Source organism: Caloenas nicobarica, chromosome 2, assembly GCF_036013445.1.
Source record: "Caloenas nicobarica isolate bCalNic1 chromosome 2, bCalNic1.hap1, whole genome shotgun sequence".
Taxonomy (NCBI): Eukaryota; Metazoa; Chordata; class Aves; order Columbiformes; family Columbidae; genus Caloenas; species Caloenas nicobarica.
The window spans coordinates 163,674,380-163,699,302 of NC_088246.1; the positions used below are offsets into that span (position 1 = coordinate 163,674,380).

A 24,923-nucleotide genomic window follows, 5' to 3' on the forward strand; every position below is an offset into this window, starting at 1 on the left:
GCTTACTTTAGAAACTCTGTGCTGTAGTTTTTAGCTTCTAGTTGCATCTTGGAGACTTTGGGTGCAAAGTGTTTGGTTCCTTTGAATGCAAGGTGTTAGAGGGTGGGCATCCTCTCCTCTTGACTCTCTATCTTGCCTATCATAGAATCATTTTGGTTGGAAAAGACCCTCAAGATCATTGAATCCAACCATAACCTAACCTAACTCTAGCACTAAACCATGTTCCTAAGACCCTCATCTATGTGTCTTTTAAACACCTCCAGGGATGGTGATTCAACCACTTCCCTGGACAGCCTGTTCCAATGCCTGAACTATCTACCTTTTTATTTAAATATGACCTTTTTTTGCTTGTGATGGTGTTTCCTTTCATATGTAAGTTAACCTGGGCTAAGTATCTCATGCTGGAGCTGAATTTCTTTCTTGCTTCAACACTCGTGAAATAACGTTATTTCTGCAACGCCCCAGGAGCAGCTGCAGACTAGACTTAGTGGTTCTCCATGGTGGCCTTGGCATAATGCTTCTACTGGTCCATGCCAGCCAGGGATGATGCTTTGGGACCGACAGCAGATCTTCTTGAGGCGAGATGTGCTGCAGTCCCATGGGTCACTGTAATAACCCAACATCGTAAAGGGTGAGGAGGAAAGTGGAGTGTGGGGAGGTCACATGAAGTCCCCAAAGTGGCAACAAGTCTCGAGATCCTGACTTGACACCCTCAGAAGGCTTTGGTATTACATCAGGTGCTCCAGTACTTGACTTTTCGGTACCTTTTTGTTGTTGACTTAGGAACCTGGATGGGAATTGATAACTATCTCATTAAATCTGATTGAGAAGACGCCCAGTATTCAGATAGAGGGGGGAAAAAACCCCAACATTGCAGATCTACAAATGGTTTAGTGTCTCTCGGAGGGGAAAGTCTAGGAAAATCCAAGTGCCATGATGTCCTGGAAGTTGTTGGGGCGTGTTTGGTCCCCAGCTGCTTCAGGGCTTGCAAACATTGCTGGAGGGCAGCTCCTTTGTGGTCTTGTGGAAACACAAAGTGATCAGCGATTTCCAGTGCTGTTCTCTTGCATGTTTGAGAGGGGTCTCATTCAGCAGCTTTGACACTGAGGTGACTTGGCTGTGGCCTCTTGGTGTTGTCTTGAGCTGGGCATGGGAGAAGTGGGAAGCTGCCAAGTCAATTAGCTAAACCCCTTAATTGCTTTTGCAGCAGAGAGGTTTTGACGCTGAATTTGAGTATCTTGTAAAACCATCCTAGAGTCTGCTCATAACACTCTGCCTCTCACTTCTTGTCTGAGACTGAGAGAGCTGGGGCTGTCCAGCCTGGAGAAGAGAAGCTGAGAGGGGATCTCAAATGTTTATAAATATCCCCAGGGTGGGTGTCAAGAGGATGGACCAGACTTTTCAGTGGTGCCCAACGACAGGATGAGGGGCAACGGGCACAGACTGAAACACAGGAGGTTCCATCTGAATATGAGGAGAAAATTCTTTACTTTGAGGTGCGAGAGCCCTGAACAGGCTGCCCAGAGAGGTTGTGGAGTCTCCTTCTCTGGAGACATTCAAACCCACCTGGACATGATCCTGTGCGATCTGCCCTTGTGGCCAAGAAGGCCAATGGCATCCTGGGGTGTATTAGAAGGGGGGTGGTCAGTAGGTCGAGAGAGGTTCTCCTTCCCCTCTACTCTGCCCTGGTGAGACCTCATCTGGAATATTGTGTCCAGTTCTGGGCCCCTCAGTTCCAGAAGGACAGGGAACTGCTGGAGAGAGTCCAGCGCAGCCACAAAGATGATTAAGGGAGTGGAGCATCTCCCTTATGAGGAAAGGCTGAGGAGCTGGGGCTCTTTAGCTTGGAGAAGAGGAGACTGAGGGGTGACCTCATCAATGTTTATAAATATATAAAGGGTGGGTGTCACGAGGATGGAGCCAGGCTCTTCTCGGTGACAACCAACAGTAAGACAAGGGGTAATGGGTTCAAGCTGGAACACAAGAGGTTCCACTTAAATTTGAGAAGAAACTTCTTCTCAGTGAGGGTGACGGAACACTGGACCAGGCTGCCCAGGGAGGTTGTGGATTCTCCTTCTCTGGAGACATTCAAAACCCGCCTGGACGCCTTCCTGTGTAACCTCACCTAGGTGTTCCTGCTCTGGCAGGGGGATTGGACTAGATGATCTTTTGAGGTCCCTTCCAATCCCTAACATTCTGTGATTCTGTGATTCCGCTCTGGTGACCCTGCTTTAGCAGGTGGGTTGGACTGAATGATCTCCAGAGGTCCCTTCCAACCCCAACCAGTCTGAGATTCATGGACCTTCTCTGTGGTTTTGGATAGTCGTTCCATTCGTGCCTCTTCCATCATCTCTCATCTGCAATTCCTCTGGCCTCCAGCTCATTTATTCAGGTAGTCTTTGCTCTTCCCTCCAAAAAAAAAAATCTAAAAGTCTTCTGACTGCTTTTAAGCAAACCTTTGCAAAAAGTGAAAAGGTCTCAAAGGTGATAAAAGCTCCTGTAGGAAGAACTGGTGCTTTCCACCTCCAACTGTTGCTACCAGGGCTGTTGAGTTTTGGGTAGATTTTTATGATTCTAGAGGCAGAGAGAGGGGTCCTGCTTGTTTGCGTGTATTTGGATATATTTGCATGTTTATTTGGATATATTTGCATATGTATTTGGCTTGTGTGTCTCTGGAGCTGACAAGTGCACACAGCTCTCATCAGTAAACCTGAGGGGCTCTTGAAATTTTAATTAGCACCACCTTCACAGCTTCTTTCCCCCACCTTAAACTTTAATTTCCATATACAGGTTAATGCCTCACACTGTGTGAAGAAACACAATGTTTGTAATCATCCTTTAATTAATAAAAGAAATACTCGTGCAGTATCTTGGACTCAATCTGCATGAGCAGCTACTTTCTGGGGAAGGGTTTGGTGCCGTCTCCTTTGTTTCAAGAGCCTCTGGGTGCTCAGATTTAGTAGTACCTACGTGGTTATTTTTTGTTGTTGTTTCTAAGTCCATCCTCAGCGATGACCCAGCTCCTTCTTGCTGGAGAAAACCTGGCATGATCCCTTGTTGGTCTCCGTGGTGTGGGATTACTCATACTTTTCCTTTTTCTTCCAATTTCTGGATTTTTTGGTTTTTTTCACCTGGGGAGCCAATGATGTGTACAAGGTGGGTGGGTTCCCAAGGACAAATCAACAAGTGGCATTTCTGGATCAGCCTTTCCTGTATTTGCTCCTCACTCCAGATTTGTGCAGCTGTTGGGATGTTTTCCTTAATGTCCCACTTAATTGCTTTTCCAGAATAGTCGTGGCCTCCTGCTTCCACCTTATTCCTTCAGTAATTTCGACAAATTCATGGGCGGGGAAAAATTTAATGAAATATAACAAGGGGAAATGTAGAGTCTTGCATCTGGGCAGGAACAACCCCAGGTTCCAGTACAGGTTGGGGAATGACCTATTAGAGAGCAGTGTAGGGGAAAGGGACCTGGGGGTCCTGGTGGACAGCAGGATGACCATGAGCCAGCACTGGGCCCTTGTGGCCAAGAAGGCCAATGGCATCCTGGGGTGTATTAGAAGGGGGGTGGTTAGTAGGTCAAGAGAGGTTCTCCTTCCCCTCTACTCTGCCCTGGTGAGACCTCATCTGGAATATTGTGTCCAGTTCTGGGCCCCTCAGTTCAAGAAGGACAGGGAACTGCTGGAGAGAGTCCAGCGCAGGGCCACAAAGATGATGAAGGGAGTGGAGCATCTCCCTTATGAGGAAAGGCTGAGGGAGCTGGGGCTCTTTAGCTTGGAGAAGAGGAGACTGAGGGGTGACCTCATTAATGTTTATAAATATATAAAGGGTGGGTGTCACGAGGATGGAGCCAGGCTCTTCTCGGTGACAACCAACAGTAAGACAAGGGGTAATGGGTTCAAGCTGGAACACAAGAGGTTCCACTTAAATGTGAGAAGAAACTTCTTCTCAGTGAGGGTGACAGAACACTGGAACAGGCTGCCCAGGGGGGTTGTGGATTCTCCTTCTCTGGAGACATTCAAAACCCGCCTGGACGCCTTCCTGTGTAACCTCACCTAGGGGTTCCTGCCCTGGCAGGGGGATTGGACTAGATGATCTTTCGAGGTCCCTTCCAATCCCTAACATTCTGTGATTCTGTGATTCTGTGATTCTGTGATTCTGTGATTCTGTGATTCTGTGATTCATAGATTATTGTGAAGCATTAAGCCTGCAGATTTATGGACCAGGTGGAGTGACTCTGATTCTGTGGTCTCCAATGTACCAATTAGGAGCTCAAATCTTTCACTTAGATAAAAATGCTGATGTTAATCCAGGACCTTTTTCAAAGGGGGCACCACTGAGTGGACTTTGAATACAAGAAATTAATTTTCAGAAAGCTGAAGTCCATGAAAACACAAAATTTCCCATTCCCTGCTTACTAATCAAAGCTGCTCTCATACTTTTTTTTGAGCAAATATTTTTTTCCTTTCCTATGGGCCCAGAAAAAAAAAATCAAATAATTTGTTAGAAGTTTTCCCAGAGTACCAGCAGGACCTACAGTATCTTCTGGAGGGGTAACCAAGGGTTGCCTTGGCTTGTTGGGTTTGAGACTGGTGTGACCTATCCTGGAGGATGAGGTGAGGCCTAGTTAAGCCCATCAAGATCTTCTCTATGTGGAAGAAAATAGCTGAGAAAGTGTTTTGGATGAGGTGGGCACTGTTTGAGCTCTGTTGAGTCTCTTGGGTGGCAAACCAACTTTTTGATGTGGAGTCAAGGGGTCGACCAACAGGGATGAGGGGAAAGCAGTGGGGACCAAGGCAAGACGTAGCGAACGGATTTTTTTTTTTTTGAGGGAAGCAAGAGGGCAAAATAGTGGCTTTGAGGAATTTCTTTCAGTGCTACAGTGGATCTTAATATGTTCTTGGAGGCATCTGCACATGCTTTGCGCTGGTGTATGAAAAGCAAACTGGGAGGTCTCCATCTCTTAAACTGCCCGGTCTTGTGCCCTCCCAGACACTTTTTATTTTAAAAAATTATTATTATTCAGGGGTCTTGTAGGGCCCCGCTTTGTCCGTCCGAACTGCTCCTCGCACAACAAAAATCATCTCTGCTTGGGTAGAGCTTTTGTGACCCCACATTCAGAGACCCTCCTCGTGGCAACCTCTGTGCTGGAGGCATCCCATAATAGTGCGCGAGACAGAGGGATATTACTGTCTGTTATCTCCTGAAGTCGGAGATTAAACGTCATTTCCCTGTCTGCGGAAAATCCGAGCCGAAGCCGAGGAAGGAGGCAGGGGTGGAATTAATTTATTGCTTTGTGCGGCTCGTTTCTCCACCCCCGTGAACTCTTGACTTGCTGCCCGTGCCCCATCCCCTGCAGCCGGCAGGAGACGGGAGCACTTATAGACGCGAGATCACATCTGTTCCTGAGCTCAAGGGTTATACTGAGTCTTGTCTTGCATCCGGATGGTGAGACCCTGGAAAGGAGATGCTTGGCTTCTGTTCATGGTGGCATTTGTGAAGCGTTTTCTGCATAGAATAGAGTAGAATCGCAGAGTCATTTTGGTTGGAAGAGACCTTCAAGGTCATGGAGTCCAACCATTAACCCAACACTGGCACTAAGCTATGTCCCTGAGAACATCATCTCCAGATCTTTTAAACCCCTCCAGGGATGGTGACTCCAGCACTGCCCTGGGCAGCCTGTTCCAATGCCCCACAGCCCTTTCTGGGAAGAAATTGTTCCCAAGATCCAACCTCAACCTCCCCTGGCGCAACTTGAGGCCGTTTCCCCTCATTCTATCACTCATTACTTGGGAGAAGAGACCAACCACTATCTCTCTACAACCTCCTTTCAGGCAGTTCAGAGATCAGAAGGTCTCCCCTCAGCTCCTGTTCCCCAGGCTGAACCCCCAGCTCCCTCAGCCGCTCCCATCACACTTGTGCTCCATCCAGCCCCTTCCCCAGCTCCGTCCCCTTCTCTCAACTCGCTCCAGCACCTCGATAGCTTAGAAAATAAATTGCTCTAAGCAACAGGTAGTATTAGATAACAAAACTTTCCTCCAAGTGCAACGTCCGGCTCGGAAAGTGCCATTTTTAGTCTCAAAATTGTAGGGTGTTTGTGGTGGTGGGTTATTTTTTTTTGGTGAGACCCTCTCCTTCTCCCTCAGCAGGGCTGCGACCCCTTCGCCCAGACCCAGCGCAGCAAACTGCAGCATCGCCGGGCGCGGATTAACCAGCAGATCAACAAGGAGATGAGGATGCGAGCGGGGGCAGAAAACCTTTTCAGGTGAGTCCTGGTCCCTCGAGCAACCCTCAGGTCCAGGGATTCGGTGGAAATACGGTCTTGATGTCTACAAGGCAACTGATGCCAGCACTCCCACAGCTATGGGGGGGGTTTGCTCAGTTTTCCCTTGACTTTGCAGTATTCATCCTAGAAATGCCAGCCCTCCATTCGTTGGAATGCTGATGCTATGCATTTTAACGGAAAATTATCGTTTTAATGTCTTGGGAGCCTGGGGCAAAGCAGGGTTTGAGCACATGAAATAATGGGAATAGAAGTCGAGCTGGGATTGAGCTCAGAGTGCAGTGTCTCCTGCCCAATACCCCATGCGAGTGGGTCAAATCCAGCTTTAGTTCCAAAAATCTCCATCCCAGTGGTTCCACCAGAAGCTGAAAATCCAGGTATAACTGTGCGGATGGGTTTTTCACACTGTCGGAACGATGCGTTTATGGGACGGTGCAAAATTTGGTACCTTTGCATGGTTTTCAGATTGCAGCTGGTCCAGCACAAGTAAATCCAGGGCATTAACGCCTTTATCTGTAGAGACATCATGATGCAATTGCATGATTTTTGCAGCTATTTTAACATTTTTAACCCGAGGATGACCTTTTTTGTAGCTCTCGCATGTATCTTCACATTCCTCTTGGATATTGGAGCATAAGACTACACTGAAGTAGCTTTTTTTTTTTGCATATTTTTTCCAGTTTGATTGTTTTTTTTTTTTTTCCCCTCAATAAAATCAGATTGACTTTTCAATTCCGAACTTAATCATTTAATGTCAGTGCTGCATGCACCTGGAAGAAGGGAGTAATAGTTGCACAGCTAAAGTATTAAAAAAATGGCATTTTAATGGCAGCGAGGCTTCCTGGGGGAGGTGAGGTTACAGCCCCCACACCCCGCTGCTTCAACCAGGCTTCAACCTCATCTAATTAAAAAAAAAAAGGCCATGAAATCCCAACGTGTGCTGCTCCACACGACTCCCCTTTATTATAAAAAAATTAAGGGGAAATGCGCTGGCTCAGCAGAAACGCGCCCGGCCGCGGTTTTGGTGCAAACAACGGGAATCGGAGCCGCATGTAGGGGAGTGAGCGAAAAATGTGATGCAAAACACATCTTAATTACTCAGCCAGGGAAATGCACTGATGAGGCGCTTTTTTTTTTCTTCTTCCCTTTTATTTTGCTGCATCAGCAGTTTGAATGTCTTTTTGTAGCAGCCACTTAGTTCTTCCCTTCCACAAGTCCATTTTCCAGCTGAGGATTTTTTAAATTTCTTGATGAGTGGGGTTTTTTGTTTTAGTTTTGTTTGTTTGTGGGTTTTTTTTTTTGGTTGGTTGGTTTTTTTAATTTTTAATATTTCTTTAATGTGGGTTTCTGGGTGCTACAGTGCTCAGAGCTTATGAAACACAGGAAATGTTGGGGAGAAAAACCAACCAACCAAACAAGCTTTTGCCTGAAATTTAAGGTGGAGGGGGTCGGGGATTATGTTCTAAGTCTAAAGGTTATTTCTTAAAAATTATAGACTCGAGTTGCATGGAGAAATTTCTTTTGCATCTCTCTATGCTAATGCTAAATGCAAATGGAAAAAAAAGCTGGGGGTTGCCCAGCCTGGGGCAGAGTTTGCAGCTGAAAACACTGATTTCTTTGCCTCAAAAAAAAACAACCAAACAAAAAAAAAAAACCCCAAACCTCTAAATGCTTTAAAAAATAATCTGAACTGTTCTGTTCAGCATATCGGTCGCCTTTCCTGGAGAGGTTACCATGAATGGGGTGCTGGGAAAAAAGTGCACGCGGTGTTTGCTCAGGGGTGTTAAGAGGGTTTGTTTGCTGGATAAATAAATGGGCAGAGGCGGCAGAAACCTTTTCCGTTCTTGTTCAAATACTGGAGCTGAGCGAAGCAATCGGAGAGATAAAGGTGTCGCCAATAAAGCAGTTTCTTAAAAAGAAATTAAAAAAAAAAAAGAATCAGAAGTCTTTGGTGTTAGCTAAGCAAACAGCTGATAACTTCACTGGGGAGGTCGATGGAGACACGTAGGCTCTGGGTTCTCATAAATCAGCTCCTGCCCTGGACAGGGAGCACAAAGCGCTTGGGTATGGTGATGGAAAAGATGGAGTTCTCCCCTAAATTAACTTTCTAAGTGGTCCCGTGCTCTTAATTGCTGCGTGTGGCACTCGCAGGAGTGCCCCGAAGTGACGCTGGGCTTTAAAACCTTCACCTGGTGACAAGACCCGGAAAAACTTGCACGTGCGTGCAAAGCCCTGCAGAGCAAATCTGGGCTTTGCGAGGTGATAAAGTCCTTTTTGCTGCAGAGCAGAGGTGAAAGCACCGGTCAGAAATACATCGTGCGTGTGTGTGCAAACTTAGCCTGGTGTTGCTGGGTTGCAAATTGGCACACATCAGCTATTGGTAACATAAGAAATTTTAAAATATATATATAAATATTGTTGCTAGCTGGGAGCAAGGAGGGGAAACTCCCTTTAATTTTTATTGGAGGAAAACTGTGATGACAGCAGCGATGCACCTGTGTCCTGGAAGTGTTGTGATGCGTAAAGGACTAAAATAGCAACTAAATAGTGTTTTACAGGGAAAAAGAGTGGTTACTGTGCTGACACCATATGGGGAATAACAGAAATGCCGAAGGATGTTTAAATGGAAGCGACCACAGAGATCTCTGGACCGGCTGTGGTTCTGCTTTGTTTAAAATAAAAAAAAAAAAATTAATTGATTTTGGGGAATCACAGCAAAGGGGGAGGAGACATTAAAGGACCAGCATCTTAAAAGAAAAATGGCATAACTCTTTCTACTGCCCTGAGCCAGGTCAGGGCAAAGCCTTTGGAGGATACTATCCACAAAGAAAAAAAGAAAACACAAAAGTCAAAGGCAAAATGCTCTGCAAAAGCTGGGGAAAAGCATTGAGCAGAGCTCGTGCACGTGTTGTTTTTCGCAGAACGTGGCATGATTTAGCACAAGCAGCCAGAACCCCTTCCAGCCAACACTGTCAGCTCTGGGTTATCTCTCCCCGCTTTCCTTCGGAGCAGATAAGAGGGTTATAATCAGCCTGGGAGCTCGTGTTGCTGGGAGCAGGCAGCTGAAATCAATCCACGGTGTTTACATCTCCTGACGTGCAGGAGTGGAGAAGGGAGGGCAGGGTCCGGCTCTGCTAATGAGTGAGCAGAAGGGTCGTTTGCACCCCAAAAAATAAGTTGTTTTTTTTTTTCCTCCTCAAACTTGACCGTAAAGCACTTTTTATTTTAGTGCGTGTGAGCACTTTGAGTGCTCATAGCAAAATCTGAAGCTGCACGGGAGGTGGGAGCATGGATGGTCAAGGGGAAATTTGCTCCGGGGCAGAAAGAGCAGATTGATCTGAGCAGGGTGCAACACTGTGATGAGTTTTGCCCGGCCTCAGCCTCCATAGCACAGGGGTCTGATTGATCTGGTTTCCCTGGTCTCAAAAGGCTGAGAAATTTGGAGGCGTTCAGCCTGGAGAAGAAAAGGCTCCGGGGAGACCTTATTGTGGCCGTTAAATACTTAAAAGGGCTGATAAGAAAGATGGGAACAGACTTTTTAGCAGGATGTTCAATAGGACAAGCGGTGATGGTTTTAAACTAAAAGAGGGGAGATTCAGACTGGATATAAGGAAGACATTTTTTATGATGAGCGTGGTGGAGCATTGGCCCAGGTTGGCCAGAGAGGTGGTGGATGAACCATCCCTGGAGACATCCCAGGCCAGGCTGGACGGGGCTCTGAGCAACCTGAGCTGGTGCAGATGTCCCTGCTCATGGCAGGGGGGGCGCTGGATGAGCTTCAAAGGTCTCTTCCAGCCAAAACCATCTGATGATTCTATGATCACGTGCAGAGCAAGAGACACGGTTCTCCAGGAGCATTTGGATGGATGCACATGTTACTGTACCGCTGGATAACTTCACTTCTATTTATCAGTGCGGCCAAGAGCTGATAAATAAAGTCATTGATGAAATCGGGGGAGGTTTGATCCATATCGTGTTGTCTTGCAGGGCCACCAGTAACCACAAGGTCAAAGAGACGGTCGCCCTGGAGCTGAGCTACGTGAACTCCAACCTGCAGCTGCTGAAGGAGGAGCTGGAGGAACTGAACAGCAGCGTGGACGTCTACCAGAACGAGAGGTAAACTGCAGTGTGGGAAGAGCAGCCTGCTCAGCTGGGATATTATTTTTATTATTGTCATTTAATTTTAGCTTTTTCTGGGAGGAAGGCAGCCTCTTGCCTTGGTACCCATTGCTCTTGCCTCCCTGCTCTGCACAGGGTTTGACCTTCTGGCAGGGACCGCAAGGTGGAGGTTGGAGAATAGGGGAGGACCTGGGCGTGGGCCAGATTTGCTGGGAACAGTTTTTCGTCCTGCGAACGCCCACGTTTCTTCTATAGAACTGCACGGAGGGCAAACTCATAGAGCTGCAAGGAGACCGAACTCAGCAGATTTTCCTAGAAATCACTTGGAATCATAGAATCATTTTGGTTGGAAAAGACCCTCGAGATCATACAGTTAAACCATTAACCCAACACTGGCACTAAACCATGTCCCTGAGAACTTCATCTACATGTCTTTTAAACATCTTCAGGGATGGTGACTCCACCACTTCCCTGGGCAGCTTGTTCCAATGCCTGACAACCCTTTCCATTAACATTTTTTTCCTAATATCTAATCTTAGGAAGCATTTGGGGATGGGAGGTGCATCCTCTGGATGCCAATGTCCCAAAGCATGAGGAATAAGTCAGAAACAACCATCTTGACTTGCATCGTCCCTCTTTCCCAAGCATCATACTAAAGCATGAGGTTTTTTTCCTATCAGGTGAAATAGGATATTTATCAGAAGCAATTAAAAAAGTGGCTGTACAGGTGCCTAACCTCCTGTTCTGGCTATTCCCACAGTGGATTACTCACTAGTTTTCTTTTCCCATCGAGGGTATCAGGTTATTTTTCTCTCTTTCTGAGGTTAGACCTTTTGTTAATTGAAACACTCTGTTGCTGTGCAATGCTTACCCAGCCATCTTGGGCTTGACTCACTGGAACGGTAACCCTGGCATGTTCACCAGCAGCAAACCAACGTGCTGGGGTGGTTCATCAGCACCGTTTTGCTGGGTGAGAAATGCAGAAATCCCTGAGGCAGAAAAAACCTGAGATGCTGCAGCAACATGGGAACTGCTGCTGCTCCTTCCCTTCCTGAGATGGATGGGTGGATGGTGTTTGGTGACACCAAGCTGAGAGGCGCGGTTGACACACCTGAGGAATGGGACCCATGCAGAGGGACATGGACAGGCTCGAGAAGTGGGTCCACGTGAACCTCATGAGGGTCAACAAGGCCAAGTGCAAGGTCCTGCACCTGGGTCGGGGCAACACCCGCTATCAATCCAGGCTGGGGGATGGATGGATAGATGGATGGATGGAGAGCAGACCTGCAGAGAAGGACTTGGGGGTGCTGGTGGATGAAAAATGGGACATGACTTGGCAATGTGCCCTTGCAGCCCAGAAAGTCAATCATATCCTGGGCTGCACCCAGAGCAGCGTGAGCAGCAGGTGGAGGGGGGGATTCTGCTCCTGTGCCCCCATGTCCTGACCCCCTGAGCTCTGCGTCCAACTCTGGGGTCCCAGCACCAGCCAGACATGGAGCTGTTGGAGCGGGACAGAGGAGGGACACGGGAATGGGCCGAGGGCTGAACAGCTCTGGGGAGAAAGGCTGAGACAGCTGGGGGTTCAGCCTGGGGAGGAGAAGCTCTGGGGAAACCTTATTGTGGCCTTTTTATATTTAAAAGGGGCCAATAAGAAAGATGGGGACAGATTTTTAAGCAGGGCCTGTTGTGATAGGACAAGGGGTGATGGTTTTAAACTCAAAGAGGGGAGATTCAAATGAGATAAAAGGGAGAAACTTTTGACACTGAGGGTGGTGAGAGCCTGGCCCAGGTTGCCCAGAGAGGTGGTGGATGAACCATCCCTGGAGACATCCCAGGCCAGGCTGGACGGGGCTCTGAGCAACCTGAGCTGGCGCAGATGTCCCTGCTCATGGCAGGGGGGGCACTGGATGAGCTTTGAAGGTCCCTTCCCACCCAAACTATTCTCTGATTCTTTGTCCATCCACGTGCTTTTCATGTTGCATGGTCCTCCTCAGGTGGCCAAGAGAGCCCGTATCTCCAGCACCCTTGGGTGTTTCCTGCATTCAGAGTGTCTGTTGCAGTCTCTGATTGTAATCCTGGACGTTGGTCCTCCTTCTGTGTTAGAAGCAGGGATGCATGCAACATATCCCGCATTGCATGCGTCCTCCCCAAATTCTTTCCTATCAAGCATGATGGACTTTTCCAACCCACTGCTTGTTTGCCCTGGTTTAAGAAGAAAACAGCAGTAGCAGCAACCCCAAAACCTTTCCCAGGCCAAACAAAAGCCTCTTTGTTTGCTTGGGGCATTGGATTCAAGCGGAAATCTTGTTAGGGAAGGAGCAATAATGGCTTTTCTGTACTAATTATAGCTCTCGGAGCTGTTTATTCAGTATGAACAGATGAAAATATGGGTGTAACCTCCTTTCCCCGCACCCTAGATTTTTGCAACTTGCCTCTTTTCCTCCCTGGACTAATGAGTGATGTGCCAACAAGTTGTCAGCTGTATCTGGAGGTAACGAGACAGGGCTGTTGTGCAAACCTGGGTGAATGATCTGGATGAGGGGATTGAGTGCACCCTCAGTAAGTTCGCAGATGACAGCAAGATGGGTGGGAGTGTTGGTCTGCTCAAGGACAGGAAGGCTCTACAGAGGAATCTGGATGGGTCAATGGGCTGAGGCCAATTGTCTGAGGTTCAACAAGGCCAAGTGCCGGGTCTTGCACTTGGGTCACAACAACCCAGTGCAGCACTACAGGCTTGAGGAAGAGTGGCTGGAAAACTACCTGGTGGAAAAGGACCTGGGGGTGTTGGTTGACAATGGCTGAACATGAGCCAGTGTGTTGCCCAGGTGGTCAGGAAGGTCAACAGCATCCTGGCTTGTGTCAGCACTAGTGTGGCCAGCAGGACTGGAGAAGTGACTGTCCCCCTCTCCTGGGCACTGGTGAAGCCCAACCTTGAATCTTGGGGTCAGTTTTTGGTGCCTCACACCAAGAAAGCCCTTGAGGTGCTGGAGTGAGTTGAGAGAAGGGAACGGAGCTGGGGAAGGGGCTGGAGCACAAGTGCGATGGGAGCGGCTGAGGGACCTGGGGGTTCAGCCTGGAGAACAGGAGCTGAGGGGAGACCTTCTGATCTCTGACCTGCCTGAGAGGAGCTTGGAGCCAGGGGGGTCGGGCTCTGCTCCCCAGGAACAAGCGCCAGGAGCAGAGGAAACGGCCTCACGTTGCACCAGGGGAGGTTGAGGTTGGATATTAGGAAAAATTTCTTCCTGGAAAGGGCTGTCGGGCATTGGAACAGGCTGCCCAGGGCAGTGGTGGAATCACCATCCCTGGAGGGGTTGGACAGATGGAGATGAGGTTTTCAGGGACATGGGGTAGTGCTAGGGCTGGGTTAACAGTTGGGTTCAATGATCTTGAGGGTCTCTTCCAACCAAAATGATTCTATGATTCTGTCTTCAGCATTTCACAATATCGAACCGGCTCTGTGATAAGACCTATTATTAGACAACTGCTGTTAATAGAGGTAGAAAACTTCAATATCAGGCACAGCGCTGCAGCCCAGGCAAGTCCTTATCAGCACTGAAGCCCAAATTAGCACATAGGAGTGGGTGAATCTGTGACCTGTCCTCACATCACACCCAGTTCCCAAGGGTTGCTAATTAAAGCAGCTTCATTACTGGAGCCTATTTTGTTGCTCTCGTACTTGTTATGGAGAGAAAAGCAGAAGCTGGAGGAATAGGAGTGATGGTTTCAGGTTATTTTCTGTGCACTCCTTCTCTTGTGTTGGTGTTCCCAACATCCCATTGGGAAGACCATCCTTCTGCTACGCGGAGTCAAGTCCTCTTCTAGTTTCACTCTTTAACAGGAGCAGCACAAGCCCAGGGCAAAGAGCTACGTCACTTTAATCCCCGACACACAAGGTCTCTTCAAGGCTTTTAAACCAACCACTAAATAAATTTTTGTCTTCTTCCAGCGAGTCCATCAGCGTCCCCATGATCCCTTTGGGCCTGAAGGAGACGAAGGAGCTGGATTTGCTGGTACCACTGAAGGTGAGCGCTGGGGTTTCACACAATGTAAACTGATGGAGGGGAGCGACCGTGCAATTTGAGAGATGTTTCAGCACATGGGTAGGGTTGGGTGTTGTAGAGGAGATGCTGCAGCATCTACAAAACATTTTATTGTTTAGAACAGCTGCAAAAAGTAAATTTATGGGGAGGAGCTGGACTTAAGACATGGTAAAGTGGGAGGTAGGGGTGTGGAGATACTGGAGAGCAGGAGCCAGGCAGGGGACGAGATGGTTTTTCTTGGTGGAGGTTTCCTTGCAGGGAAAGCAGCATTATACAGAATTACCCAAAGTCACCCTTTAAATCATGAAAATCTGTTTTAAAGGGTGACTCAGGGTTTTCTTTTCTCTTGTTTCCCCATCCAGGATTTCATCAGTGAACACTATGGAGAGGAGAGCATCTTGTTTGAAAAAGAAATCAAAGAGTTCATGGAGCTGCGGCAGGTCGGTGTCCCTTGAGTTGCAGTGTCTTGCTTTGGCTTGTCCAGAAACACTCATTGGAGGTGCCACATTTTGCTTCGGGTGTCTCCTCATCCTCTCTCCAAACAGCACCCTTAACCTTGTGAATAAGGGATTCCCACACTAGAGCACCTCAACTTCTGTTCATAGGTTCTAGAATATTACAGACTATTCAGTAATTGTTTTCTTACCCTGTCCTTTGATGCCCGGCTAACCTAGAACTGAACAGCAATAAAATGTATAATGCAATCCATTACTGATTTACGAATATTAATTAACTCCCAGCAAGGCTAAATGACTGCTCTCTCTCCAGCTAGTGCTTGGAGAAGAGGAAATATGAAGTAATCCGATAAAGGTGAATTTTTCCTCTCTTATGAATTGGTCTCATAAGTAACTTCAAGTTTTGCCTTGCTGTGAAGCTTTGATCTGGGAGAGCAGAAAGGAAAACACTTGCCCAAGCACTTGTGAAGGGCCTGATCGTGCTCTTCAGGCTGTGGGAGAGGAGCCTTGCAAAGCCAGACACTGGGAAAAAGCCTAGTTAAAATTAAAATGAGACATTAGGAGAGCTCCGACCCTCCTTCCCATGCTGGGTCAAAAGCTCAAGGTCTTTTTTATTAAGAGCAAAAAATCCTATTTCATCCCTAGCATTTATTTAATCAGACTTTGCATGAGTTTCTCTTAAAAAAACCAAATAAGAATAATCTCAGCTTGTTTTAGATCAGCATCACCTCCAGCACAGCTCCCAGGTGGCTGGCTCTGGATTTGGGCGCCCCAGCACCCAATTGGTGCCTCCCTGACCTTTCCTGCAGCTGAACCTGTGCCAGGGAGCTGCATCCTGCTGCTGCACAGCATCTCATCCACTATTGACCTAATCCTATTGATTATATTGATCTGATCCTATTGATCTAATAACTCCAGTGGAGTTTCTTCCCCATGGGCTGGCCAGCATGTGCAGCTCCATAAATCTGTCGTTTCTCCTCCCGTTTTCCCCTTCTCTTCCCACCCACGTGTCTCCTCTCCCATCCCCACAGGCGATGCGCACCCCGAGCCGCAACGAAGCCGGGCTGGAGCTCTTGATGGAGTATTACAACCAGCTCTACTTCCTCGACAGCCGTTTCTTCCCTCCCACCAAAAGCCTGGGTGTCTTCTTCCACTGGTTGGTGCAGATTTCCCCATCCCACCTGGGGTCATCGCGAGTGGGGAGGGAGATGGTACCAAACATCCATGATGGTACTGCTGCTTCAGCAGCAAAGCCGGAGCCAGCAGATGTGGGGAGCTGGGTTTTCCCCTTGCTCTGGGCTTGCTGTTACGGAATCATGGAATAGTTTGGGTTGGAAGGGACCTTCAAAGGTCATCTAGTCCAACCCCCTGCCATGAGCAGGGACATCTTCACCCAGATCAGGTTGCTCAGAGCCCCGTCCAGCCTGGCCTGGGATGTCTCCAGGGATGGTTCATCCACCACCTCTCTGGGCAACCTGGGCCAGGCTCTCACCACCCTCAGGGGCAAAAATTTATTCTCTAGCCTGAATCTCCTCTCTTTGAGTTTAAAATCATCACCCCTTGTCCTATCACAACAGGCCCTTCTAAAAAGTTTGTCCCAGTCTTTCTTATCGGCCCGTTTTAAGTATGGAAAGGCCACAATAAGATTTCCCCGAGACCTTCTCTTCTCCAGGCTGAACACTCCAACTCTCTCAGCCTGTCCTCCCAGCAGAGCTGTTCCAGCCTCGGATCATTTCTGTGGCTCCTCTGGCCCCTCTCCAGCAGGTCCATGTGTGTCCTGTGCTGAGGACCCAGAGCTGGACCAGCACTGCAGGGGGGTCTCACCAGAGCAGAGCAGAGGGGCAGAGTCACCTCCATCAACCTGCTGCCCACGCTCCTTTTGATGTAGCCCAAGATATGATTGACCTGGGCTGCAAGCACAAGGCCAGTTCTTGTCCAATCTTTCATCCACCAGCATCCCCAAGTCTTTCTCTGCAGGGCTGCTCTCCCTCCATCCATCCATCCCCCAGCCTGTATTGATACGGGCAGTTGCCCCGACCCATGTGCAGGACCTTGCACTTGGCCTTTTTGAACCTCATGAGGTTCGCATGGTCCCACTTCTCGAGCTTGTCCAGATCTCTCTGGATGGATCCCATCCCTCAGACGTGTCAACCGCACCACTCAGCTTGGTGTCATCCACAAACTTGCTGAGGGGGCACTCAATCCCATAAAGTTGCCCTGGTGGTTGGTTAGGGGAGGAAGGAGAAAGCGTGTGCCCCATGGCGATCAGTCATGGTGGGAACGGTGGCTTTGCGAGCCCATGCAGAGCACTGAAAACCCTCCAGGCTCCTCCTGCATCCATGAACAAGGACCCAGGGTTGGACATCGATTCCTCTTCCGTTCCCCAGGTACGATTCCCTGACGGGGGTCCCATCCCACCAGCGGGCCCTGGCCTTCGAGAAGGGCAGCGTGCTCTTCAACATCGGAGCCCTGCACACCCAGATCGGAGCGCGGCAGGACCGTGCGTCCCTGCCGGGCCTCAACCAGGCCATCGATGCCTTTCAGAAGGCAGCTGGTATGTGGATTTCCCTCCTTCCCTGGCTCCCCAGGGGCATGAAGGCAGTATTTCCCTGGGATGGGAATAATCCGGATGAGTGCAAGAAGGGGAGGGAGCAGTTGTGCAAAGAGGGATCACAGAATAGTTTGGGTTGGAAGGGACCTTCAAAGCTCATCTAGTCCCACCCCTGCCATGAGCAGGGACATCTGCACCAGCTCAGGTTGCTCAGAGCCCCGTCCAGCCTGGCCTGGGATGTCTCCAGGGATGGTTCATCCACCACCTCTCTGGCCAACCTGGGCCAGGGTCTCACCACCCTCAGGGGCAAAAATTTCTTCCTCACGTCAACCCTGAATCTCCTCTTTTAATTTAAAACCATTGCTCCTTGTCCTGTCATAACACGCTCTGCTAAAAGTCTGTCCCCATCTTCCTTACTGGCCTCTTTTAAGCACTGAAAGGCTGCAGTAAGTCCTTTGCTCCTCTACCAAATAGGCCGGTCCTCCTTATTTTATGGGTCCCCTGTGCTGTCTGGAAGTCGTCACCAGAGTGACCACAGAATAGTTTGGTTTGGAAGGGATCTTCAAAGGTCATCTAGTCCAACCCCCCTGCCATGAACAGGAACATTTTCACCCAGCTCAGGTTGCTCAGAGCCCCATCCAGCCTGGCCTGGGATGTCTCCAGGGATGGTTCAGCCACCACCTCTGTGGGATGGGGACAGGGCATCTCCAAGGGACCACAAACCTAGTGTATGTTGGCACCATGCTGCTTCTTGTGGGTGATGAAGAGGAGCTGGGATGACCCAACAGCCACCCAAAGGCCTCTCTGTTGCCGCACAGCAGTAGGGATGTCCCAGCTGGGATGAGGAAAGATGCTGATCCATCTGTGAGTAGCTGGGGAAAGAATGGACCCTATGACTGTGGTCACCCAGGGCTTTGGAGAAGAAAGCTGTGGGCCCAAGGATAGCAAGGGAGGGACCCCTGACCTCTTTACCCACCAGTTATGGTGAGATGTTTGACATACAAGCTGGTTTGCTGGCTCTTCTCCTGTGCTGCTGGTGGGGAAACCTTAATGGGCCAAAAGCCTGACCCTCCTGCTTACAAGCCCCATGGCTACCAGGAGCTTCTCCCTCATGCAGGTGCCTTTAACTACTTGAAGGAAAACTTCTCCAATGCTCCCAGCCTGGATATGAGTGCAGCCTCCTTGAACATGCTGGTGCGGCTGATGGTTGCCCAGGTCCAGGAGTGTGTCTTTGAGAAGATGACCTTGCTGCGTGCCCAGCATGACTTCCTCACCTGGCTGCAGCTTGCCCAGGAGGCAGCAAGGGTGAGCACCTTGGGGAAGAGAGGACTTGATGGGGCTGTCACCACTGGAGAGGCTTCTTCTGTGGTTGGCAGAACCCCCTAGGAGAGGACAACCCGCTGTCACTGTCTCCTGATGGACGTCCAACATCCCAACCCATGGCTTAGCAGCGTGTCTTTTGACTCCCCACAGGTGGAAGACGTCTACTCGCTGGTGCACCAGACAATGACCCAGACTCACGTGAAGGATTACGTTCCCTTCTCTTGGACCACCATGGTCCATGTCAAGTCAGAGCATTTCAAAGCCCTCTCCCACTACTTTGCTGCCGTTGCTCTCTGCGACTGCCCTGGTGAGTGTTACAGCTTGGACGCAGCTGCCTGCTCAGCCAAATTCTGGCTTTACATGGCAGCCTGGTGCTGGGGAGGGATTGCAAAAGAAGAGGTGAATGGAGGCATGCACAGAGTAGGTGGATACAAAACCTAAAGTTTTTGGGATGCTCTGAGCTGTTGACAGAATCATAGAATTGTTTTGGTTGGAAAAGACCCTCAAGATCATCGAGTCCAATGATTAACCCACCCCTGGCACTAACCCATGTCCCTAAGAACCTCATCTCCACATCTGTCCAACCCCTCCAGGGATGGTGACTCCACCGCTGCCCTGGGCAGCCTATTCCAATGCCCGACAGCCCTTTGGGGAAGAAATTGTTCCCAAGATCCAACCTCAACCTCCCCTGGTGCAACTTGAGGCCATTTACTCTTGTCCTATCCCTTGCTACTTGGGAGAAGAGACCAACCCCTTCCATGCTCTAGTCTCCTTTCAGGCAGTTCAGAGATCAGAAGGTCTCCCCTCAGCAATGGGAGGTCTCACTTATTGACTCAGAAATTCATGCCCAGGGCAGATTTCCCCCATATTTCTGGTTTGCAAAGTCCTTCCAAGAAGATAAGCATAGAGGTCCTGTAGGGATGTCACCTGCTGTCCCCTTTGGGGTTGGGTGGGTAAACGGTGGGGGGTCAGCTGCCTGCTGACCATGCGTGTGCTGGTGTCCTTGGTCAAGCATCCTCCTGGGGGACCCCAGGCCATGTGACAGGCCAGCTGGGGGCTTCAAAAAATAAAAATAAAATCCAAAGGAGCCCTGGACAAACTGGTATGGGCTCCTCGAATTTAATTGCCAGCCTCATGGCCGGCTGCCCTGCGCAGCCAAGGGCGGTGGGGTGGTGGCAGCAGGGTATGGGTGACTGTGCCAGAACTGAGCTGACGTGGCTCTGTGGAGCCAGCTGGAGCGGGGACGTGGGCTGTGACCCATCGTCTCCATCTGCACCACCACCAGCACCCTTTCAAGCAATTTTGGGTCAGGCAAGAGGATCTGGGGGCAGGCAGCCGATGCACACCGTGACCTGTGGTGCCGACCCATCACTTGGTGGTGATGGGACACATGAGGACAGGCTGGGTGGCTTCTTGGGGGATGGCTGCTGAAAGCAATGCTGTGAGGGTGACGGCTGCCAGACTGTCCCAGCATCCTCCCCCGCTCCGGAGCCTGCCCGAAATCTTGCTGCTGGGCTTCTGCCGCGTGGGCGTTGCAGAAGCTGAATCGAGACTGAGGTGCCGTGCGGCTGGAGTGGCTTGAAGACAGAAACAGCAGAGGATGGTGATGGAGCTGGGTTTGCATGCAGCTACAGGGACAGGGCAAATGTTTGCCCTAAAATTTTGAGGCTGTTTCCGTGTCCTAGTAACCTTGGTTGCTGGGGGAAGCATAAATCTGCAGGAAATCCCTAATTTGAGTGTTTGGGGATTTTTTTTTTTTTTTTCCTCCATCTAGAGCACGCTGTTGAGATCTCACGTGCTCGCTGCCTCTCCAAGCATGCCCTGACCCCTTTGTTCAGAATAACAAATCTTCCGCTCCCATAACCAGCTGGCAATAAACTCCTTGTGCTGCAGTTTAATCCCCTGGGGATTCTGGCAAGGAGTGAACCAGCCCTGGAGCTGCTGATTCCCACCCCGCTCTGTGCCAATGCCAAGGTGCTCACCAGGCTTTGAGATCTTCCATTTGGACCAGCAAGTCCACAAAGCTGCCTAGAACCCTCTGGGTTGCTTCTTATCAGACTCTGTGCCCAGGGAAGGACGCTGCTATGAAACCCTGAGCTCCCTGTGAGCCAAAGGGGATTAGGAACAGCTTTGGCTGGAAATAAGGGTGTAAAAATCACACATAGAGAGCCCAGTGTAGTGCTTGGAGCACCTGCGCAAGCTGCATCCATCTTCATCCTCTCCATCATAGAATCGTAGAACTATAGAACAGTTTGTGTTGAAGGGACCTTCAAAGGGCATCTAGTCCAACCCCTGCCATGAGCGGGGACATCTGCACCAGCTCAGGTTGCTCAGAGCCCCGTCCAGCCTGGCCTGGGATGTCTCCAGGGATGGGGCATCCACCACCTCTCTGGCCAACCTGGGCCAGTGTTTCACCACCCTCATTGTAAAAAATTTCTTCCTCGTGTCTGGCCTGAATCTCCCCTCTTTTAGTTTAAAACCAACAGGCCCTTCTGAAGTCATTGAAGGATCTGTGGTTGCACTGCAAGGTCTTTGCCCATGCTGGGGTCCCATGTGCAACAAGGAGGGCTCACTTTCTAAACTACGCTTTAGTCTGCCCTGCTTTTTTGCTTTACTTGTTGTCTGAATTGTTTCTGTGGCATTAACCACAGGGAAAACGCAGGGCTCTTGATTTTCAGTCCTGCTTCCAGACTGCAGCAGAGGAGGGAAAAGAGGCAAAGGAGTTGGATGCTTGTGCTGCGAATGGGACAAATCCTGCACTTGACTTCAAAGCCTGGTGCAGCCTTGAATGTGATGACAGGATGAGAGGAAACAGCCTCAAGTTGTGTCAGGGGAGGTTGAGGTTGGATATTAGGAAAAATTTCTTCCCAGAAAGGGCTGTTGGGCATTGGAACAGGCTGCCCAGGGCAGTGGTGGAGTCACCATCCCTGGAGGGGTTTAAAAGACACAGAGGTGAGGTTCTTAGGGACACGGGTTAGTGCCAATGTTGGGTTAATGGTTGCACTTGATAATCCTGAGGGTCTTTTCCAACCAAATGATTCTGTAATAACTCATCCCTCTCCAGCAGTGATGTCTTGGTGGTCATTTTAGGCTGTGATTGAATGAGAGGAAGCTTGTGCTGAAGTTATCCGGGCCACATGAGCATGGATGTGACTTCATGGTCACCTTTCCCCCACCACCATGGGTGTCTGGGTGGCCATGCAGCACCCTGACTTCTTTTTAAGCCCATACCCACTCATTTGTTTCACACAGCGGCATCCGATGCTGAACTTCCAGAGCAGGAGAAGGCTTTTATGCAGTTCCATGTCACCATGCCGGAGGGACCATCACTCCGCGTCCTGCTGCAGGACCCCGAGGAGAGGAGGAAACTGGGTAAGTGCGAAGGTGTTGAGGAGTCTGGAGCATCTTTTTTTGAGCAGAGACTAAGAGAGCTGGGTCTGTTCAGCCTGGAGAAGAGAAACTGAGAGGGGATCTCATCAATGTTTATAAATATCTCCAGGATGGGTGTCAAGAGGATGGACCAGACTCTGTTCAGTGATGCCCAATGACAGGTGGAGGGGCAATGGGTACAGACTGAAACACAGGAGGTTCCATCTGAATATGAGGAAAAACTTCTTCACTTTGAGTGTGACAGAGCCCTGGAACAGGCTGCCCAGAGAGGTTCTGGAATCTCCTTGTCTGGAGACATTCAAACACCCCTGAACACATTCCTGTGTGATCTGCTCCGGTGAACCCGCTTTAGCAGATGGGTTGGACTAGATGACCTCCAGAGGTCCCTTCCAACCCCAACCATTCTTTGATTCTGTGAAGTGCATCACTGGGGACAAATCCCCCGGTTCTTATGATGAAACCTCAAGGTGTGGGCAGTGAGCCCCATCATGACCTTCCCCATGTAGGCATGGTCTCCACAAAGCAATGCAATGAGCTGCTGGGGGATGTTTCCCTGCAAAGACACCTTTTTTTTGTTGTTGTTTTCTTTGAAAAGAACCTCTTTTGGGAAGGTGGGAAAATGTCACAGTTCCCTATTAGCGTGTTGAGGACCAGCTCATGGTGCTTGCACCAACCTGTCCAGCTGAGTTTGATGGTAAAACCTCAGACACTGAGGTGGCCTGAGCCAGATAACGTCACCCAACGCAGCATGGAAAAATCCGTGAGGACGCAGAGATCCTAGAAGCTCCTTGGCTTGGGCTTGCTGCTGACTTGGCTTGATGACAAGAAGACACAGCAGATGCCAGGGGGGTGGATTTTTTAGCTGCGCCAAAAGGTTCGAGAGACGAGAGCTTCCTCCCATGCAGATCTTCAGCTTCAGGGGAAAAACAGAGCGTTGCTTATTCAGCTGAAGTCGTGTTTTGGCAGCCCCTCGCCAATGAGACTGCAAGGAGAGCCAGCTTAGCACCTTGATTTTTGGGGTGTCATCTCCTCTTTGCCTCCCCCACGAGCATGAAGAATGAGTTTGTCACATCACCAGCCCCAACAAAGTCCTCCTGGCCGCTCAGTCTATATTTTTCTGCTCCCCTGGTCTCCTAGTCTTATAACATTCTGTTTTATCCGACATGGTATATTCCACCATCTTCAACAGAATGGAGCCAAAAGCTTGCACAACTTCCATGCTTGACCTCTGTTCCTGGTGATCTCTTGAAAATAGCAAGAGTTGATGATATTCAGTAAAACCTCATTGTTTTCTTGCCCATGGAGTGGGCTGGCTGGGGGTGCTTTGATAAAATACAATTGATTACATTCGATACAGTTATTTTGGAGAGTTTCTTCCTCTCCGTTTTCCATCCAGCCTCAATTTATTTCCTCGATTGCAACTTCTCGAAGGGGGAAAGCAGAGGTCGTCAGGCTTTGGTCCTTATTAAGTCAGGAGCAAAGTTCCACCATCCTCCTGGGTTATGTTGCCACCGTGTGTCCTAAAAGTGGAAATGCTACAGGCACACGTGTTTCTATGACACATGATTATTTTTGTAGAGAGAGAGAGAGATATATATATATGGCTTTTTTGGTAGTTCAGCATTGGATACGGGCATCTTGGTTGCAGTCTCTCACAGAGGAGATGTTTGCGTTGATACCCTTGGGCCATCGTGATTTCGTCTCTTCTGGCCATTTTTCGGCCGCTCCATTTTCCCGAGGGTGGAATCATGTCGAAGGCAAGTCAAGAGGAGCAAAGCAAGAGCCGATGCTGAAGAAGGGTGGAAAAGCAGGACCTGCAGGGCAAGGAGAAGGCTTTGCTTAGCCTAGAAAACAGGGACGTGTTGCTTCTTGCTGAAGCTGTCACCAGGAGGACGGGGCTCAATTTTCCTCCGTGTCCCAACACCCCCTGGGGGACGCAAACGATGGAGAGAAGTTAATTTGCGGAGGAGATTGAGGTTAAGCGTTAGGAGGGACTTCGGGGGCGGTGCGACATGGTGGCAGCTCCTTCGCCGGCGGTTTTCGGGAACATCTGCCGGCTCTGCCACCAGCGCCGGGGGGAGTGAAGTAGGTCACCCCTTCAAGGTCCTTTTCCCAGCCCTGCATCAGGGGGGGTGAAATGCTCTGACGGCTGGGACCTACCCCATTTAATGCGCGTCGGAACGCCTGGCAGGCTGCGAACGTGGCTGGGCTGTCCCTGAGTCACGTCGGGTGACACAGGCTGCTGTCATCCGTGGGCAGCCGAGCGAGCGGAGAGAGAAACGGCGGCTGCTCCGCTCCTCTCGGGCTGCGACCGTGTTTCTCTGCCCCCTCGCAGGCAAAGCTCATCTGAAGAAAGCCATCATGAAGCACGAGGAAGCCATGAGGATCCACGGCTTGTGCAAGATCCTGCGGAAGATGGACATCCTCCAGGAGGTCCTCTCCTTCGCTCACAAGCGTTCGCTGAGCAAGTACTCGGAAATAGACCACGAGGAGGACTTCTTCGAAACGGGAGATGCCCCAGACATTCACCGTGAGTGGGGTTTTTTTTTGGGGGGGTGCATCTGAAGAGGGGATTTGCGGCAGCTTTGCGTGGGGTGGGCAAACTCCACGGTGAGTTTGTGGCATGTTGCTGTGGACCAGAGCTCCCTGCACGGTGGTGGAGCATCACGGGTGGGAGTTGGGGGCTCGAGGTGGCACATCTGGCAGCTACCTGAGCAGATCCCAGCTCTTATGGGTCACTCCATCCCTTCTCGGGGAGCACG

The 24,923-nt window shown here is 49.8% G+C and overlaps 1 protein-coding gene across 2 annotated transcripts in view; it reads left to right on the forward strand.

Moving 5' to 3' along the window:
* The window catches only part of RHPN1 (rhophilin Rho GTPase binding protein 1), a 39,763-nt gene that overhangs the window by 8,527 nt on the left and 6,313 nt on the right, over positions 1-24,923 (forward strand). The window contains exons 3-12 of one of the 2 annotated variants that reach the window (XM_065628738.1): positions 6,147-6,265; positions 10,271-10,399; positions 14,349-14,424; positions 14,805-14,882; positions 15,929-16,053; positions 17,285-17,451; positions 18,566-18,753; positions 18,922-19,078; positions 22,024-22,143; positions 24,497-24,691. In XM_065628738.1, coding sequence (XP_065484810.1) covers positions 6,147-6,265; positions 10,271-10,399; positions 14,349-14,424; positions 14,805-14,882; positions 15,929-16,053; positions 17,285-17,451; positions 18,566-18,753; positions 18,922-19,078; positions 22,024-22,143; positions 24,497-24,691 — 1,354 coding nt within the window. The remainder of the gene's footprint in view (positions 1-6,146; positions 6,266-10,270; positions 10,400-14,348; positions 14,425-14,804; positions 14,883-15,928; positions 16,054-17,284; positions 17,452-18,565; positions 18,754-18,921; positions 19,079-22,023; positions 22,144-24,496; positions 24,692-24,923) is intronic. The other variant, XM_065628739.1, reaches the window with a different exon arrangement.